The 20,061-nt window shown below is 36.0% G+C and overlaps 1 protein-coding gene across 1 annotated transcript in view; it reads right to left on the bottom strand.

Annotated features, from left to right (window-relative positions):
• LOC117178714 (inactive dipeptidyl peptidase 10) overlaps positions 1 to 20,061 on the bottom strand; it is a 1,065,008-nt gene that overhangs the window by 356,339 nt on the left and 688,608 nt on the right. Inside the window, exons 7-9 of the mRNA XM_033370143.1 lie at positions 19,792 to 19,898; positions 19,589 to 19,709; positions 19,148 to 19,383 (exon numbers count right to left, since the gene is read on the bottom strand). Of these exons, the coding sequence (XP_033226034.1) occupies positions 19,148 to 19,383; positions 19,589 to 19,709; positions 19,792 to 19,898 (464 nt within the window). The remainder of the gene's footprint in view (positions 1 to 19,147; positions 19,384 to 19,588; positions 19,710 to 19,791; positions 19,899 to 20,061) is intronic.

The following is a 20,061-nucleotide window of genomic DNA, read 5'->3' as shown; positions in this document are numbered from 1 at the left end:
ATGTTTTTTATTGAGATTTGATAATGGTAGAAATAAAGAGGACAAAAGAAAGGAAAAAAGGAAAAAAAGAGAAGGAAGGGGATTTGGTTGGTTGCTTTCTCATTTTTCTTTCGTCCTTTTTATTTTCGTCCAAAGTAAGGATGAATAATTTTCTTTTGTTGCTTTCTTTTTTAGAGGGAATGGAGGGGAGAAAAGTGTTCCTTTTTTCAGATTTCAATGGGAACATTTTGTGGTGGTTGTCCCGATTTGGTCGTTGGATTCTTGATTTTGTTTTCAGGAATTCTTTTTATCAATTTGATTATTGGACGTTAAAACAGGATCTTACATTGGATTCTGTTCCTATTTAAATATCCTAAATTTGTATAATAGCTTACTTATCTCTAGTCGCTCAAGAGATATAAATAAATAAAAAATTGAATAGGTCAATATTCAATTGGCGATTATTCGCAAAATAAGTGAAATTGTGCAAAAAAAAGTTGAGGAGTAAAAAAGTACATTGTGCCTCTACCGAAATATGTAACTATATTAGTAATCCGAGGAAAAGAATTTATATGCAGCCCGTTTGACTTATTTTGACCCTAAAGGTACTTATGATTGACCTATTGTACATGTCTTGCTCTTACCTATACATAAAAATAAGGAACAATGAAAGTTGAAATAAATTTATTATGGCGGTTGGAATAGCCGTCTTATATTTAGGCACAGATATTTACAAATATCTATTTAGGCACATTATCATAATTGTAATAAAATAGATATCAAACTTTACAATTGGATTGTACAATTTTTACTGTTTTACCGTTTTCGCTATACAAATTGAAAGGGAATCCTTTGCGACCAACGCATCGTTTAAATGAAGCCATAACAGCTTTACTGGTGTAAACTCATACCAGTTCTAAATCTCTAACTGTTGTGGCAAGGTATACGAACAGAGTTATATATGCTTTATGGGCTTAGTAACCTCTAACTAAAACCCATTTAACTATCATTGGACCTGCATAATCGAGACCAGTATATTCAAAAGGTCGAGATCTAGTAACTATAGTAGAATGTCATATGAGAAGGGACTATAAGGGACTATAAGGAATAATAAGTCATATGAGTAGGGACTCTGGCCTTTTTGCATAAACAAGAAATCCATTTATTTACAGTACATCGAGTTCGGTTTGGACTCCCATGCAAAGTTCTCTGATAAGCTTGCACTATTATTAAGGCGTGACTCCAGCTTTTTTAAATTATTGGGTTCTTCCTGAAAATGTTGTTTTTGTAAATATTCAAACCGACATAATTTTGCTTGATTTAATATATCATGTTCTAAACGTGGTATACAAACAATTATAACATAAGTTCTTCTTGAACTTGCCTATTAATATAGAAGTTTGAATATTTTCTGTATTATTAATTATAATAAAACTTATATTAGCTCAAAAAGTTATAGCTCAGTCAAATTGCAACTAATTTCAATCAAAAAAGAGATTATAACAAATGGAATTGAACTAACTTTAATTATATCAACAGGAACAAATTAGTGGATAGAAAAGATGTCTTTATTTTTACTAAAGCTCGAAAAAAGAAATAAAGAAAATTTCAAATAAAGAAAAAAATTATTACCGATAAAAAATTTTACTAAGTGGGCTTCTAAATTGTGGTTAAAAATACGTAAGTTTATATTTATAGTTTTAAAATTTCTCGCGAATATTCAGAACTTCACATGTTAGCTGATAGGTGGCGAATATTGAATGTACTCGCAAACGAAACAGAGTGTTCAGTGTATAAGGGTGAAGACCTTATTCCAAAATATGATTAATTTCATAGATTGTTCTTGAAGCCGAAATTTGGAGGGTAAGTGCATATGGTTTAAGTGATTTCAGATCTAGTATCTCTAATAAAAATATAACTTATATTGTTTTATTATGACTTCAAAAAGTAATTTTTAAAATAAATGAGTAAATGCTTTTCAGGAGCAAAATAATGTAAAATCAAAGGCACCAAGACCTGTATAGTCTAGTATAAGAAAGAAGTTTCCAGAAATTGGAAAAAATGCAATGATTTATTCAAGTTGCAGAAAACGATTCTGTCAATTTGAGTCACACTCACCTCGAAATGAAGTTAACCTATCTGACAAGTATAAAGCACAAATAGATGCTAATGATGAAGGACAAGTAGAAAAAATGGAAAATGATTAAGACTTTTCATTATCACGAAATCACAATGACGAGCGTAAGGATGATTATCACGCAGCATGCGTTGAAGTTCTGACTCAAATAAAAGAAAAGTTTGCGGAGACTGCACACCCTTTAGAAAAGATGGATTCTGAGATTACCCGATCCAAAATTGGGGAAAAATTGCCATTAGCAACTGAAATTTTAGTAAAACATTTCTACAAGGATAATGATAAAAGTCGCGTTATGCCAGGTATAAAGGACTTTTTATCAGTAAAACAAGAAGATGGATCACGCAAACAAGTTTAGAAACGATTGGTATTATGCGATCTTGCAGAATTATTTCAGCATTTTTAAACTGAGCCTCCAGAAGTCAAAATAGGATTTTCTAATTTTGCACAGCTTAGACCGCGCCAGTACGTTCTGCCTGGTGAAAGTGGCACACATTCGTTGTGTGCTTGTGTCCATTATGATAATTTTAACTTAATTTTGGATTAAATATTTTTAGAATAACTGACTGAAAATTGCGGCATCCCTTTAAAAGATTATCATGATTGTTTTAAGTTAATTTCTTGCAAAACTTCTTTAAAAGCCTGCTATTTGAACGAATGTAAATCTAGCCCCAAGGTAGACACACCAATAGAAAATAATATCTAATCTTTCGATGAAAATTGTAGCAATGAAGTTACATTTTGAGGCCATACACTGAAAGAAGTTCATTAAAACCGTAGGCCTGAAGTTCGAGACGTACGACATAGACGGTTCCACACTATTTTTTTTATATTTATTTTTTAATCCTTTTTTTCATAGTTATGTAGGGGAAGGTTTAAAAAAACACAGCCTCACGTACGGATTTTCCAATTTTTCCTTTAAAAAAATAAGAGTAAAATCAAATTTTTTTCTACAAATGTTAATTATCTATTAAAAAATGTATATTTTACTCCTTTTTTAAATACTAATTTCGACACACCGCAGTCACGTGGTGTGAAGACAAAGTTAAAAATTAATGTTCTATTATCCAAAAAGTGTCCAATTCGACAAAACGTGCTCCTCCAATCGTGTCAACGCCCTTATACGGTCTATTTTGGCATTGAATTAATCAAATGTGACATTTTCAAATATCATATTTTTAAAGATATTTTCAAGAAAAAAAGATAATAAAAAAGAAAATCAAAAATCGTATGTCCGGACGTGGGTCAAATCCGACCAAACGATGCCCTGAAATTATGTCAATGCACATATCCCGTCCATTTCAGAACAGAAATAATCAAATCTGACATTTTTAAATGTCAGATTTTCAAAGCTATTTTCTAAAGGAATGAAGGGAAGAAAGAAAAGCAAAAATCGTATATCCGGACGTGGGTCAAATCTGACCAAACGTTGCACTAAAATCATGTAAATGCACATATACGGTCCATTTTAGAATAGAAATAATCAAATGTGACATTTTTAAATAACAGATTTTCAAAATGTCACATTCGATTATTCCTATTCTAAAATGGACACTTTTTTGATAGTAGAACATTAATTTTGAACTTTGTCTCCACACCTCGTCAATGCGGTGTGTCGAAATTGGTATTTAAAAATGCCAAAGAACAATCACTTTTTATTACAGGGCTTAAAAATAAGCTGCAAAAAGGTGACTTCTTAACTGAATTTGATTTTGCGGAGAACTTCGCTTCCGTTTTGAAAAATGCTATCTAATCCCAACATTGGAATAATGATCAGACAATCATATTTACTGCAGATATTTACTATATCAAAAATAATGAGCAAAAGCATATAAGTATGACCATTTTTATGTGATAATTTAAACGACGATACTGTTGCCGTATACAACTATCAGACTCTAACCGTTGAGCACCTTAAAGAAAAATTTTCACCGAAAAAAATTGTTCACTTTACTGATGAAGCAGGGTAGCATTTTAAAAATAAGTACAGCTTTTCAAACCGTTTGCTCCATGAACAAGATTTTTGGCATTCCGGCAGTATGATACTTTCATGCTACTGCCCATGGCAAAGGAACATGTGGTCGAATTGGTTGAAATTTGAAACGACTAGCCGCAAAAGCTTGCTTACGGCATTCATCGGAAAACAAGATTCTAAATGATTATGCTATATTTGCATGGGCACGCGAAAGTATTAAAGAAACGGATATCCTGTTTAGTTCTAAGAAAAATACACTGAGATGACCTTAGAACTTCAAGAAAGATTTAATAAAGCGATTGCGATTGCTAGCACAAAATAGTATCCTGCTATTCTTCCAAACAGCGAAGGCCAAATCATGGCTTAAGTATTGTTTTAGTAGAAATTCAGAAGTCACATTGCGGTAACTCTAGCGCGTAATGGTAGCGTGTGCGCAAACTAATTGTTCGATGTCATAAAATTTGCTATGGGGCATCTTATCCAATAGGATAATAAATTTACCCAATAGATACCTGATCTGAGAAACTAACATTTGGGGTAGGGTCACTTGAGAAATAAAGCCCCCTATGTATGAGGTCATAACGGTAGGTTTTATGACTACCAAAATTATTTAATATATATTTATATGCAATTTTTTACGAATTTAATTTTTTTGTTTTATGGGATACCAATAAATTATTTCTCACGTGGATTGTATAGAATAAGTATCTGTCAATTTTCTATGTTTTCCTGCAGCTAAGTAGGTAAGCCGAGTGACGAGAACTAAAATCAAACACCGTGGCGTGCAATAAAAAAAGTTGCAGATTGGCTGTCTCCCATTGTTAAGTTTTTCTCTCATAAAGGTCAAAAATGTTACCAACTAAATACTAACGATTTTCGGGTATGAGTTTGCACTTATACAAGCAAGGGGGCACTAAACATTATTTCCGATGTTTATATAGATATCGCTGCAATCATTCATATGCTCAATGAAACCTACCGTTCTCCCTTAAGTTTTCTTTTACGCTTCTCTATATCTCACGCAGTCAAGCTGGTTGCGGAATAACAAATCTTGAATTTCTTCACAATAGGATTATTCTGAATAAAGCAGATATTGTCGAAAATGGACGAGACTCTCTTCTTAAAATGGCCAGGAAGCACGAACAAGTGGGCAAAGGAGCGTTTCTGTACAAAACAGTAGAGGAGGCTGCTAAAACACTCAGCCTTAACTTTAGTATCAGGAGTAAGCAGAATGCAGCAAATAAAATAAATTATGAGTACTCACTACTGAAAGGCTAGATTAAGAAAGTACAGTAAAAAAACTTCGGTGAAAAGCTCCTTGACAAGAGGATGCACGGTACCTTCCACATAAATGTGGAGGATCAGTCGAAAACAGTGTGTTTCATTTTAGCATGCAAAGGCGGTATCATTTCCACTTCAGCATACCTTCACCATATTTTGAGCTCAAACATTCAACATGATAACTGCAGAACATGTCACGTACACCCCGAGCATTTAGAAAAAATACTATCTAGTTGTCATACTCATGCTGGAACGACTACATTCGAAGGCAGAATGCGGTACTCAGAGTTCTTTATTACCATCTCTGTCACTATTGCAGCATTAGCCTTAATACCGCTCCGCTAAACACTCAAAAAGTAATATAGTGAGTCGGCGAGAATGAGAAGTGCCGAATATACTGGAACTTCATATTCTCGACAATTGTTTCTGTTGCGCAATCGAGGCGTGAAATAGTTCTCCTTGACTTCGAGATACGAACCAAGTTCGTCATCGAATTTTCGGCACCAGAAAAAATACAGATGTAGAGACCGTATAATGGAGTGGCGAAATTTATGCCTAGAATATTCTGTTAAGCTAATCGTCCTTATCATCGGTGCTCTTGGGGGTACCAAGCTTTACTGGTTAATATATTGAAAAGCATACCTGCGCTTCAACAAAATGATAAAACAATTGCGGGGAAAACGCAGAAGGCGGTCGTCCTTGGGGTTTTGATCTATAAAGTCTGTAAAAAACCTACAAAGAATGTGGATAATATTTATAAACAAAATAATTAATAATAGATGAAAATTAAAATTTTAGGTAGAAAAAAGGTTGTCCCGTACAAGGAGGCCCTTAATTTAAAATCTATATCACAAGAAATAATGACCAAAAACAATATAAACCGGAAGGTTAAAAGGAAAAGCAAACATACTTTTGGCTGAGGAGAAGTGAAAAATTGAGTAAGTATGGTGAGGGTTTGGTGAGTAAGAGTGCTGGCGTGAAAGTGCAAGTGTGAATCAAGGGAGTGATAGAAAGTTAAAATTTAAACGGAAAATAAAGAAATGGACGAAAGTTGATTTTGAGGTTACGTTCGCTTGGGTGATATACTGCGTTTCTTGGCAGCATGTAGAAGTTCGAAGGGTATTAAGGCAGAAGGAGTTAAATAGATATAAATTGTCAGAAGAAATCAGTGTAGGATGTCAAGTTTTTGGAAAGAGTTTTTAAAATTCTGGGGTGGATAGAAAGTGACAAGGGAGGAGGAGGAGGTGAGGCTAAATTTCAGTTAACAGGGTAGAGTCATGTCGGTTATGCGCAGTCCACAACGTGATTTCAGAAGAAGGCAGAGCGAGTTGAGTGAGAAGAGTGAAACAAATAGGGATATCGATAGCAAAGAGAGAGAAGGTAGCGGCGTAGACGAGGCAAGAAGTGAGGGAAGTGCAGATGAGACGTTCTCTACGCCTTTTCATCCCATAGCAATGGCAGAATCGAGACGAGGAAGTGGGCATAGGCGCAGGAGGCCCACTAATTTAGAAAGGCTTGGATCGAAATCGGGAAGCTCGTGGTCGCGCGATTTTTTGTATAGGTGGCAACAGTCGGCGAGCGCGATTAGCAGCGAGAGCGTCAATAGCGTAGGGGAAAAGACGGGGGATGATAAAAGAAAAAGAGAGCGGGTGGGAGAAGAAGCAGAGAGGAGTAATGACTTAGAAAAGGTTAAAAAAAAGAACGCCAGAGAGAAATAGGGATGAAGGAGATATGTTCGTAAATTTAGAAGCCCTTATTAAAGGATTTAAAGAGGAGACTTACTAAAGATTAGATGGGATATGCGGAAGACTAACTGATATGAAGGGACAAGGGGAAGAGGTAAAATACGAGGTAAGAAAAGTGAGACAACAGCGGGAAGAATGGGATCAATTATGGAAAGGAGAGAAAGAAAAGGTATGGAATAAATTGGAAAGTATAGAAAATAGGCAGAGAGAGAGAGAATGAGGATGTTTGGAAAAAGGACATGAAACTTTTAGAAGAGAGAATGAGCAAATTAGAACTAAGGAATGAGTCTAAGGTGGGAGAGAAAGGAAGTATAGAAGACGTGAGAGAATGTGAGGTGGTCAAGCAGGAGCAAAATGAAAGGTGGCGCTTCAGACTGATTGAGGTTGAAAGAAGAATGGAAGGGGAGGAGAAAGTGAAAAGGAAAAGGAACATAATTGTGAAGGATTTGAACGTGGACAGTGAAAGGGCAGAGGAAGAGATTAGGAAGGTGATGAGACTTATCGGCGCGCAAGTCAGAGTGGAAGGGATAAGAAGACTAGAAGCAAATAAAGAGGGCAAAGAATGTATGTTTTTTAGTGAACATGTGGAGTGAGCAGAACAAATCGAGGCGTCCTAACGGCAGGGTGCCAACGCGCGCGACGCGACTTGACGGTACTTAAACAAAAATAAAAGCAATAAAAAACTAATCGAGAAGTTAGCGCTAGAAAGTCTTGCTCGCGTAATTGAGCAAGATGAGGCTAGAAGTTCGCCAAAACTAAAAGGTGCTCACTCGCTTCATTAATTCATGAAAGTTCTATCTCGGGCGAGGAAAGCATGAAGGTTGCCACTTCTCGCGTTTAGATTATAAGCGAGAAGTGGCACCTTCATTTTTTGCTCGCTCGAGATAGCACTTTAATGTTTTGATGGAGCGAGCGAGCATCTTCTAGTTTTGGCCAACTTCTAGCTCTATCTTGTCTAATTTCGCGATCTAAAACTTTCTAGTTCTTACTTCTTGGTTAGCTTTTTATTATTTATATTTTTGGTTCAGTATCATCTAGTCGATCGGGTGCGTTGGCATCCTATCGTTAGGATGCCTCGAAATATGAAGTTATGGAGAAAAAGAAGTTGTCGAAAGGGAAAAATGAAAGAATCGAAGAAGATCTGACGTGGCGGGAAAGAAGAAGAAAGTGGCTAATCGAGTGAAAGGCATGGACTAAGGTGTGTAAAGGAAATAGGGTAAGAATTGGCAGAGATAGGATATAAGTTAACGGAGAGATATGGATTTGGAACGATAAGGTAGAAGAACTGAGGCAGGGTAGGAAACGGATAGTGAATGAAGGGGACAAAGTGCATGAAAAGGGAATGAAAGATTCGGGGAGGGGGGGGGGGGGTAAAAAGGCAAGAGGATCTGAATGAAAGGAATAAAGCAGATAAGCACAAAAAGAGCGACGTGCAAGTAGCATTCTGGAACGTGTCAGGACTAAAAAACAAGAACAAAGGATTTTGGGAAGAAGTGCAGAAATGAAATGTGATTATGATGATTGCGACTTGGTTGGATGAGAAAGAGTGGAAATGCTTGAAAAGAGTATTACCGGAAGCATATGAGTGGAAGATGTGAGCAGCAAGAAAGAAGCACGTGAAAGGGAGAGAGAATAGGTGGTATGGTGTCAGGGGTAAGACAGCAACTGGTGGTAGAGGAAGAAAAGAGAGAGTATATAGAAAAAAAGGAAGGAACAATGGTTAGAAGAATAAAATTAGGAAAGTCATTGTGGATGTAGTATGCGTGTACAGAAGAAAAGGAGAAGAGGGAGGATTAAGAACAATAAGAAAATGGATAGAGGAGAAAGAAGAGAGGCTAGTCCTAATAGGAGGGAATTTGAATGCATGGACCGGGGAACAAGGGGGAGATGTATGGGATAGAGAAAAGGAGGTATTTATAAGAAAATAGAAACAAAAGGAAGCGGGTCAGGAGGGTGGGAGGCTACTGGAGATATGGGATGGTTCATTTGTAACGGCAATGCAAGAGGAGATGAAGAAGGTGAATATACGTACGCGGGTACAGGCGACAGCCTAATAGATTACATTCTGGCAGAAGAAGGAATAAGGAGGCTGATAGTTAGAATGGAAGTGGGCAACGTGATAGGCTCAGAACACTTTCCGGTAATCGCGACAATGAGAGAATTTAGAGAAAAAATAGAAAACGAGGAGATAGGGAGTCGGGAAGAGGAAGGAGTTGACACACTGCGAGAAGAATTTAAAGGAGCTATAGATAAGGCAAGGGAAGACGTGAGACCAAGAAAAAAAGAAGAAGGGGTTATGAGAGGCTGGTGGGACGATGAATGCAGGAAGGCAAAGAGAGGATGAAGGAGAGTGTAAGGAAATGGAGAACAGGGGAATTGGAAAAAGGAGAACTCAACAAAAGAAAGAGGGAGCACGAAAGATTGTTAAAGGAGAAATGGCAGAAGGAGAAAGAGAGGTATATGGCAGAGGTTAGACAAGGCGGTAAAAGAAGGGAAGAAATGGGAAGTGATAAATAGGGGAAAGGGAGAAAGGAAGGGTATAAATGAAGAAATAGGAATGAAAGAGTGGAAAAAGCACTTCAAGGGCCTTGTAGGAGGAGTAGTAGGAGTAGTAGGAGGAGTAATAATAAAAAAGCCGAATGGAAAATATAAATTTTGTTTGGATTTTAGAAAAGTAAATAAAATCACTGAAAAAGATTTTTATCCAATTCCGATAATCTCTGAAATATTAGACACACTGAGATCAGCAAAATACATGTCAAAAATAGATCTTCGTTCAGCATATCATCAAATACCGTTGGACGAGGAATCTAAACCGATAACAGTTTTTATTGTTCCGGGCAAAGGAATGTATCAGTTTAAGAGGATGCCATTTTGATTAACAAATGCTCCTTCTACATTCCAGCGCCTGATGGACAGAATAATAACACCAGAACTAAAGCCGCATGTATTCTGTTATCTCGATGATATAATTATAGTCTCAAAAAATTTTGAAGAACATTTCAAATACTTGCAAATTGTTTTAGATAAAATTAAAAATGCAGGTTTAACAATAGGTTTGGATAAATGCGAATTTGGATGTCCGGAAATAAAATATTTGGGTTTCAAAGTGAATAAAAAGGGATTACAAGTTGATGAACAAAAAATCGAACCAGTTTTAAATTTTGCAAGGCCAAAAACAATTAAACAACTTCAAAAATTTATAGGAATGGCTTCATGGTATAGGAAATTTATCCCTAAATTAGCAGAAATTATGGAACCATTACAAAAGTTATTAAAAAAGGAAGTAAAGTGGGAATAGTCTGACAAACAGGAACAGGCTTTCATGACAATAAAACTCTTACTAAAGACGGCACCAATTTTAGCCTGCCCTGATTTTGAAACCCCATTCCAACTTGAAATTGATGCTAGTGACATAGGATTAGGAGCTGTTTTAACACAAACAATAAACGACGAAAATTATGTAATAGCGTTTGCGAGTAGAGGTCTGAATGGAGATGGACGTAAATATGCTTTATAAAGGTCAAATGAAAATCACGTAAAAGTCTCAAGTATTTTAGCCAGCACAATAGAATCGAGGGAAAACAATTTGAAAGAAATTGAAGATAACTGGTATAAAAATAAAATGATTCATGTAAAAAATAAACCAGAGAAAAATCCTAATTGGCGAATACGCGATAATCAATTATATTTTTATAGACCCGACCCTCTAAAATCAAGCTTAAATTTAGACAGCGACCCGTGGAAATTAACAATAACGAAAGAATTGCAAGAACAAGTTTTGATTGAAAATCATGAAATTAAACAAGCAGGTCACTCAGGTATGGAAAAAACGAATGCGAAAATTTCTGAAAATTATTTTTGGCCCGGAATGTATTCTGAAACGTTAAAATATGTGAAAGAATGCAATATTTGTCAGAGAATAAAACCAAAAGTAAACAATCCGATAGGTTTGATGGGTGAGCGAATAATAGAAGAACCATGGACGGTAGTAGCATCTGACATGATGGGTCCATTACCAATGACAAAATCGAGAAATCAATACATTTTGGTTTTTGTTGATATGTTCACAAAATGGGTAGAAATTATTCCAGTAAAAAATAAATGATCGTCTACCGTTGAAAAAGAATTTCATAAGCGTAAAATTTCTAAATCGGGAACACCTTGAAATTTGCTTACAGATAATGGAAAAGAATATGTAAACAAGTCAATAATTAATTTAACCAAAACTTTTGGCTTTAGACACTCGAAAACTCCTAAATATCATGCACAAGCAAATCCCACAGAAAGATGTAATAGGTCAATTAAAACAGCAATTAAAGCGTATTTAGAAAAAAAAAAACATGGGATGAAAATTTAAATGATCTGCAATTTGCGTTAAATACTAGTAAACATTCGTCTACAGGTTTACAACAGCTTTTTTGAATTTAGGTAGAGAACTTCAACCCATACAAGCTTTGAATAAAGATTTAGACGGAAAAAACGACATAGAATTTCAAGAGTCAGAAAAATGGTCAGATAGAATTAACACATTAAAAATGATCAGAGAAGAGATAATTAAAAATTCAGAGATCGCAAATGATACGCAATCTAGGTATTATAATCTAAGAAGTAGACCTATAGCGTTTGAAATTGGCGAGCGAGTACTAAAAAGCAATAAAACATTGTCAAATAAAGGGGAAGGAATAGCTCAGAAACTGAACCAAAATTTTGAAAAGATACGTAAAAGATATAAAAAAATTTATCAGTAAAGAGTAGACTTTCATTCAAATTTTTCTTTGAAATGGCATACAGGTGAATGATTTAATTTTTTAACACTACTGACATTGACAAAAAATGACACTAACACATACACCAAAAATAGATCGAGAAACAGAAAAACATTTATTTACAGAGAGATGAACCAAAGCTTAATATTAAAATGCCGGGACTGTCATGCGCAGTTGTTCGGAAGGGAGCAATTTCAAAATCACATTTGTGGAGCATGGAGTTTGCTTCAAAATCAACCTCCTCTCAGCGAAACTGCGGAGCAGAAGCAGGCAAGATGGGAAGCAGAAGAAAAAAAGAAAGAAACAAGAAGTAGAAAAAGCAATGAAAGAGGAAATAAGGAAGATACGAGAAGTGGAATTAAGAAAGATAGCACGAGGAGATAGAGAGGAAGGACGGGACGTCGAAAATGCTAGAACGAGGTATGAGCAAAAGAAACACAACCAGAGAGTGCAACTGATAGTAGCCACTGAAAGATTAAAAAGGGGGCAACTATCAGCTATAGATTGGGAAGGAATGTTAGCATGGAGGAAAGAAGAAGAGAAAGAAAAAAGGAAGGAAATAGAACGAAAAATAAAAGAATTCGAGGAGAGGATGAAGAAGCAGGAGGAAGAATGGATGAAGAAGAAGAATAATTAATTAGTAAAAGAGAAAAAGATTATGTAGAAGGGAGTAAAATAAAATAATTTATATGTCTTTTTTACACAGATTACAGAAAAATTAATATATATTTTTTGGCTCTCCCTCTACAAACACAAAAGAAAACATCGTTTTACTCGTTATATACACCACAGATATAGATTCTAGTAAGTTTTGTTTTGAAGAAACGAATTTTACAAAGTAAAATATATAATTAGAAAAAATAATTACGGCTATAAGAGGTCAAGATTGATTTAAAATTAAAAATAAAAGTAAAATTTAGATATAAGTTAAGCAGAATCTTAAAAGGATACTCATAGGAATCGATAAAACAGAAAATTTTGAAAAAATATATTGAAAAAAACTCTAGATTTTACATGTTTTTGAAATAAAATGAGAAAAAAAATATCCAGAAAAGAATAAAAATTTTGTTTTTTATTTTTGTTTAAAAAATAGGATATTTTAAATTAGGTTCCAGCTAATAAGAAGAAGATAGAAGACATGCAAATGTGGCAGTGCAGGCATTGTGAGAGGATGGTTCCTAGGGAGACCTATATTTTTCATGACACCTATTGCGATGAAATATCGAACCGGATTAAAAACTACCAAACTGTTCCGGATTCGACCCGAACCAGACATATAAAAGGAGGTTGTATCGAGATAAATCAGGAATTCAAAGAAATTATTAAAATCGCATTCAAGAAGGAAGAAGGGACAATTATAGAAAATAATATGGAAGACGAGGAAAAACGAAACAATGAGGAAAAACGGGAAGATGATTTCTATTTACAAATAGACGTTTCCGATGAAGAAGACGGTTTCACATTTGACCTGGAATTGGAAAGGTGCGAGGTAATCCTTAAGGAATAAACCTCATCCCGGACGGAGGGGGGGAGGTTGTAACAAAGTTAAGTACCCCGTTATCGTACGGCCCCGTGGGCTCCTGATTAGGAGTGACGAACGACACCCCCGGTCCATATAAGCGTAAACTTGCCCCGAAGGCGAGTTGTCTTCAGTCTGGTGCTCACTGCACGTTAAGGTAGATGGTACCTCGTTCACCATTTCGCAATCCCTTGATTTCCTGACGTTACAACTCGCCACGAAGCCACGCGCTTCTACCGGATCTCAGCTCCCTTGTGGAAACACCTCCGACTACTCCGATTTCAACCTTATCACTCGCTCGCTCTTGGCTTCGCCGCCCGGTTTGGGGTTGTGAGATTTTACGACTCTTGGAGTCAACCGACTGTAAGTTCAGTTTAAATAAACCCTTTTATATTTAATTAATTGCTTTTCTTATTGACTTCACCCTGTTCTCGACGCTCCACATCCTCCCCTATCCTTTAATTTGCGAGATCCCTCACACTACTTACTTGCCTTTTCCCGCCCTTTCCTTATACATCTTAATCTCCTTTTCCATCTGCTTCACTTTAATATATTTTTCCTTCCTTACTGATACCGCCTCCCTGCTTAATCTTTCTACTTTCTGCCTTAGCTTTTTCATATCTTTGTTCCCATTTCTCATCTTTAATTCTCAAGTTCTCCCTCATGCCTTTCCTCACTCCCCTCATCTAGCCTACCAGCACTCCTAGTGCCTCCTTCTCCGACAGATATAGATAAGTAGCACCTAACATAATTATTCTATTCTAATTATTATAATTGTTTATGGAGGGTCTAAAAAGGAGACGCGCGATCGCAGTCCGCCACGGAAATCGAAGTACAAACAGTCACCGCATGTAATAACGAGAGTCGCGCTTATCGAATAACGTCTCGCGGGTTCATGTATCAAACGTGAAATGATTCACTTTTTCATTGCGTGTACCATGATTCACTTTCGCCCTGCGCGTGCCAGGATTCACTTGTGTTACTCGTACATGACTTTTTAAAAAAGCTTTTCTTATATAAACTCCAGAAACATCCCTGCCAAATGTCTTTATGTATCAAGCAGGTATACTGTTCACTTTATCTATGAATAACGAATTATTTTGACAAAATCACGACTTTTAACTCATTGTGATCGAAGAAACGCTCTGATTAAGCAACGAACTTTAAAGTTTAAATTCATAATGGTTATTATGTTAAAGCCTTGTAATAAATTCCCTTCGATTTCTATCGTAAAGGAAACCTATCGCGAATAAACTCTGAAGTTTATACGTTCGAAATGGTTAATGAAACACCTCTCTTGCCCTTCTGACCAAAGGCAGCTACATGTAAGTTTATATTTATGTAGCTCTTTATCTTATTTACCATCTTTATAATAAATCATCTACTATATTAAATATAGTTCTGTTATTTCTAATAAGTGTTTTGACGCAGTTTTCATAGAGCTAATAAGTGACAAACGTACCTACAAGAAAGAATTGCTGAGGTCTTGCCAGCCTGACATAATCAGCACACTCTCCTCCCTCTACGAGTATGTAACCCTTTTCTGACTTACGCTTGTCCGTAGCTCGGGACGTGGCACAAGTGCAGATGCAATAATTTAAACTCATATTGAGTTTCTTCCTGCATTTTTTCTTGAGATAAAAATTCACACGGCTGCAATGGCTAATTTTGTCCCTTTATTCGTTTATATATTGTGGCTCTATGAAGAAAATTAAAAAATCAAAAACGAAAATTATTTTGAAAAATCTAGTCCTAAATATTTCGACCTGTGGGCAACTGTGAACAGTTAATTTCTATTTCAGACCATTGTTGATCGGTAATGACAGTACGCGGCGCGCGGCTATAACCCATGGTAATATCCCAGAAAAGGAGAAGGATAAAAGTGCTAAATATCAAGCACTTCTTTTCTTCTGGAATCACTTCATCTGATCCGTCAAGACCTTTCCTTATAACATTCAAACAAGGATTGGTAGCTGTCGAAAAAGTTCTGAAGGTAAAAGCTTCACCTTCATCTGCCCCGTTTGTCGCGTAAGGTCATACGTGTCTAGAGACTGGACTCCAAAAACATTCTTGTACGATGTCTTCTCGGTTAAATTTCTCACAATTGTTTATCTTCTAGGACAGGAGGAGTCGATGGCGTGCATACTTCGGTGGCGGCGAACTTGTTTGCTGTAAACCTGATAGTAGCTTCCGGAGCCTACAACAACTCACATAAAAAGATAAGAATAGCAATAATAATTTTTATAGCTATTAAGCTTGCTAATAAGATTGATAGCTCTAAAAACGTATCCGGAGGTTAAAGTTTCACCTTCAACTATCCTGCCTTCCGCAAACTAAGCAGTTAGTTCATTAGTTGTAATGTGGGTGGGAGGCCCGCGAGGTCCCCTCAGGTGCTCAAGTTACAGAGCCTATTGTGGCATACCCGTGTTTATTCTCAAAGCAGTAATCCGAAATTGGCCACCTTCGTCGAGTGCTTTTGGATCTCGGTGGGTTTCGTTGTTGCAAAAGTTCTAAGAATATATCACTCAGGTGCCAGGCATACCAATCGCACAGTAAATGACGTCCTATTCTGTAACGGTCAAAGTGACCCCCACCCACTTCGCAATGTGGAGAGGCCATGAGCGCTAGTAGATTGCTGGTTTATTTTGGAGTCTTCTCAAAATCAAATTCGACCGCCAAGGCTAGTCCACACGATATGGGGCCTCTCCCTTGAAACGTAACCAGCCTCTTTTGAGAGGACCTACAGCTTAAGGTACGAAACAGGCTGACTCCCCCGTACAAGGGAAGTAGTGGTAAGGGGTCTCCACTTATAGAAGTAGAATACTGGGGAGGATAGAAGATCCTTTGACATTCCTGTTACACGGCTCAGGGACCGATCATCAGTCCGCCTGCACGGAAGCCTGACGCGCTATCGTATGAGCCACGGAAGTTCTATGGAGCTAGCTATCATCGCAGAATCATATGTTTCAGCAGTTTTAAGAGGGAAAGTAACTATATAGCTCTAGGTCCGGACATGTTGCATCGAGCACCTAGATCTGATCTGCCAGGCTTTATCCCTTAAGGTACTACGTATATGATGCATAAAAAACAAGACACTGAAAATCCATCTAAATTCTGACCGTCTGCCAATAATTCATAAATACCTTGTAGCTATGATTGCGGATGAAGTATATTCTCACTGCAACGAGAATGACTGTTTCTTTAATGTCCTAAAAATTTAGCCATTTTAATTATGGACAACAAAAGATAATTAGATTAATATGCATTACGACGGATATCTTTCAAGGAGACTTCTTCAGTGTATTATGATTCTGTTAAGCGTTGAAATGATTGAGTAAAACAGTAAATAGCATGTCTCATGGATTGAAAACACATGATAATGTGGATGGTTATCAATTAAACCATCTCCTTTACCTGCAGCTATACGCGAGTTCCTACTACAAACTGCAGCAAGTGATGCATGTCACTAAATAGTTTTCCAATGATATCCGCATGTAGTTCGCACTAAATACATGCAGAATAGTGCATTCAATCATTAAAAACTTAGGTTCTGTAGTGCGAGAGAATGAACACGAGGTTGACATGGACGAAATGGCTAAGGGCGAGTCACGTAACTACTCGCATATTCGCGAATCTAAGAGTATTTAGTATACGATAGTTAAGAAAACCTTAATACTGTTTTTACTACAAGAATCAGATTGGGTATGAAAAGTTTACTCAACTAGGCAAGGAAGACAAGAGTAATCAACACCTATGCAATCCCTATATTCAGGTACTCTCTTGAGCTTATCAAATGGTCGAACATGGACCTTGAAACATTTCACAGAACCATTCTCGTAAAAAATAACGAAGTACTGAATGCACCGAAGTAATTTGATAATTAAAAGTGTAGTTCTACCATGACATAAATAGGCTGGTGTCTTTCTAGATGTCCAGTAAATATGTAAGTTTCAAGCAATTGCATTTTTTTCAGAGGAAGCCTTAAATGTTAGGGCAGAAGCCTTAGAGGAATTAGAAACGCAGCGCAGACGAAAAGCTATCTACGATGACTGGTGGCTGACCGGTGCTGGCTATGTGGGGATACCAATTACTCTATTGAGCATATCACTAAAGGTTGTCGCGTTATGGCTCAGAGAGAATTCACGCACAGACTTATTGATGTGGTGGATATTGAAAATCTACAACTTGTTTATAACCTAGGATCTCAACAAAATGAATGCCTTTTTATTGATATATTCCAGTGCCAGTCTTAGAAAACGATGATTTAAATCTTATATTAGGAGATTATTATGCAGACGGATTTTTATGTCTGACCCAAGTGACCCAATATTGTGAGAAGAGAAAGAAAAAGTTGGAAAAGTGTATGCCACTGATAATGGCTGTCCACTTAACCGGAATTCCCGAGAAACTTGTACAACCAAGATCCATAAATACAGTAAGCTGAGGCATGACGTAAATAAAATATGAAGGAATGTGAAACATGCATCTATTCATCCTATTGTGATTTCGGCTACAAGAAATGCGCATGCCAGACGCAATATACATCTTGCACGCTTAGGAGCCAGTAGGATATTGGTAGCAGCTCAGAAAATGGCCTTATAAAACGCCTGTCGCATTGTAAAAAGCTTTATAGACCATCTGGAACCAATGTACTAAAAACCTGTCGAGTGATAGATAGTAGTTCTAAGAAAGTATTTAGAAGCGACTTTTGTCATCTGCAGCGTTTTATAAACTTTATAAATTAAATTAATTTATGAAATCCTCATTACATCAGAAACTTGACTTCGTCCGTGCTCTATTACCTATAATCTATAATCTATAATCTATAGTCGTAGAACAAATTTCATTTGTTTGAAAAATTAAAAAGTGGTAAATGTATTTTTTATTTACACTGTACAGTCAGAAACATAATTGTATGTCTTCTATTTGATTTCATTTTTTTATTTATCGAAAAAAACTGCTTGAGCAAATCAATATTGTTTATACAAATAAAAATTTGTTAAACAGTAGAAGAAATGTATTAAAATTATGTAATTATTTAACAAAAAGAAGCATAGGATGCCAATTTGAAAAAAGTGAACATCTGTGTCTCAATTTTCAGAAATTTAGAAAATAAATAATAGTTAATTGTTTGAAAAATTTAATAATGTTTTTAGAAAAAATTACTACTCCAAACAATGACAAAATATTGCATTTCAATCAGAAAATAAATTATTTTTTACACTTTTAGGGAATACATCATTGTTTAAATAATTTATGTTTGTATAAACAATTGAAAATTATTAAAAAGTCATGGTAAATATAATTATATTTTGTAGACACTCCTCTTAAATCCCTGAAAAACTTTTCAAGTTTTCATGAAACCCTCGAAGATACGTTAAAGTTTTCGAATATTCAAAATTTCCCCATGTTAATTAAATGGGATTCTAAAGTGCCCGGTGGCACTTGTTAATATGCGCATTTCAAAAAAAGCGGATTTTCTTTCGCTAGAAATAGAAACTTTTAGGGAGTGTCTTGTCCTGTAGCTCGAAAAGCGTTTTTTGGACCACCCTAGGCTAGCATAGATTGGAAATCCTAAATAAACCCTTAATTTCGAATGAAAACTGATATTGATCAATGAAGCAGTTTTGAAGTTAAGGATATGACGGTGTTAGCTTCACGTGAATTCAGGCGTAACCCGTTTTTTATTATAAAAATTACAAAACCATATATTGTGACTGCTGACAAAATTTTTTTTTAACTCACATTGTTTCATTGTTTTGTTGCCATGCAAGTATCTTGACAACCTCAAACTTCCCATGTGTTAAAGGTACTACTTGTTTTTTGAGGACATTTACCCAGACTATATGTTTGTAGAATCCCGAAGACCCACTTCGGACAGGAGAAATTGTGACGTAACTACTTCCATTAGATGAGAATATGGGTGCTTCAGCAGGAGTGTCGACCCAACCTTTACCTTCACTTTCTATCCTTTGTATTTCCTAATGAAAAATGGAGTAATCTTTAAAAATATTCTTAATTATGAACGGTGATAGAATTAATGGACAGTGTATATTATTTAAAAATGTAAGGATATAACACTTAATTTATGCAATATTAAAATAAATATAAATGGTTTCAATAATTCAATAATAATTATATATGTGAAGAAATTTTGTAAAAATTTATAGTATACAGATGACTAACCTGACAGTACCAAAGCGGGCTTTTACAAACTGATATAATAGAAATATTTTGTTGACGTGTTGTCCATGTTATGCACACTTCTGTTAATGAAATCCAAGAAGCTGTTGTAAAGTAATAATCTCTGAAATAGATTGTTACGGCCATCAGTTGCAATAGTAGTTTGGAAAAGACTAATAACTACTTATTTCGATAAATAAACTCACACATGCTCGAGGATGAGTGATGGCGGCTTGACTGCCTTCGTATGAATATTTTTTGGATCAGCAAGATCAGCAACATAAAGATGTACCGTAGGATTAGGTGTCCCTGGCTGAAACATCATAATTACATTGTTTTTCTCTTACGCGGGTTTATTAAAATAGATTTTCGGTATTTGATTTTGAGTTTGAAAGCTTGACTATTTTTATCTAATTTGTTGCATACTTCATCTCCATACTATTCTCTTTTGGCGTTAAGAGACGGTTTTCTTGAAA

The sequence above is a fragment of the Belonocnema kinseyi genome, chromosome 8 (genome assembly GCF_010883055.1).
Source record: "Belonocnema kinseyi isolate 2016_QV_RU_SX_M_011 chromosome 8, B_treatae_v1, whole genome shotgun sequence".
NCBI classification, from domain to species: Eukaryota; Metazoa; Arthropoda; class Insecta; order Hymenoptera; family Cynipidae; genus Belonocnema; species Belonocnema kinseyi.
This window is presented reverse-complemented; position numbering and strand designations above follow the sequence as displayed.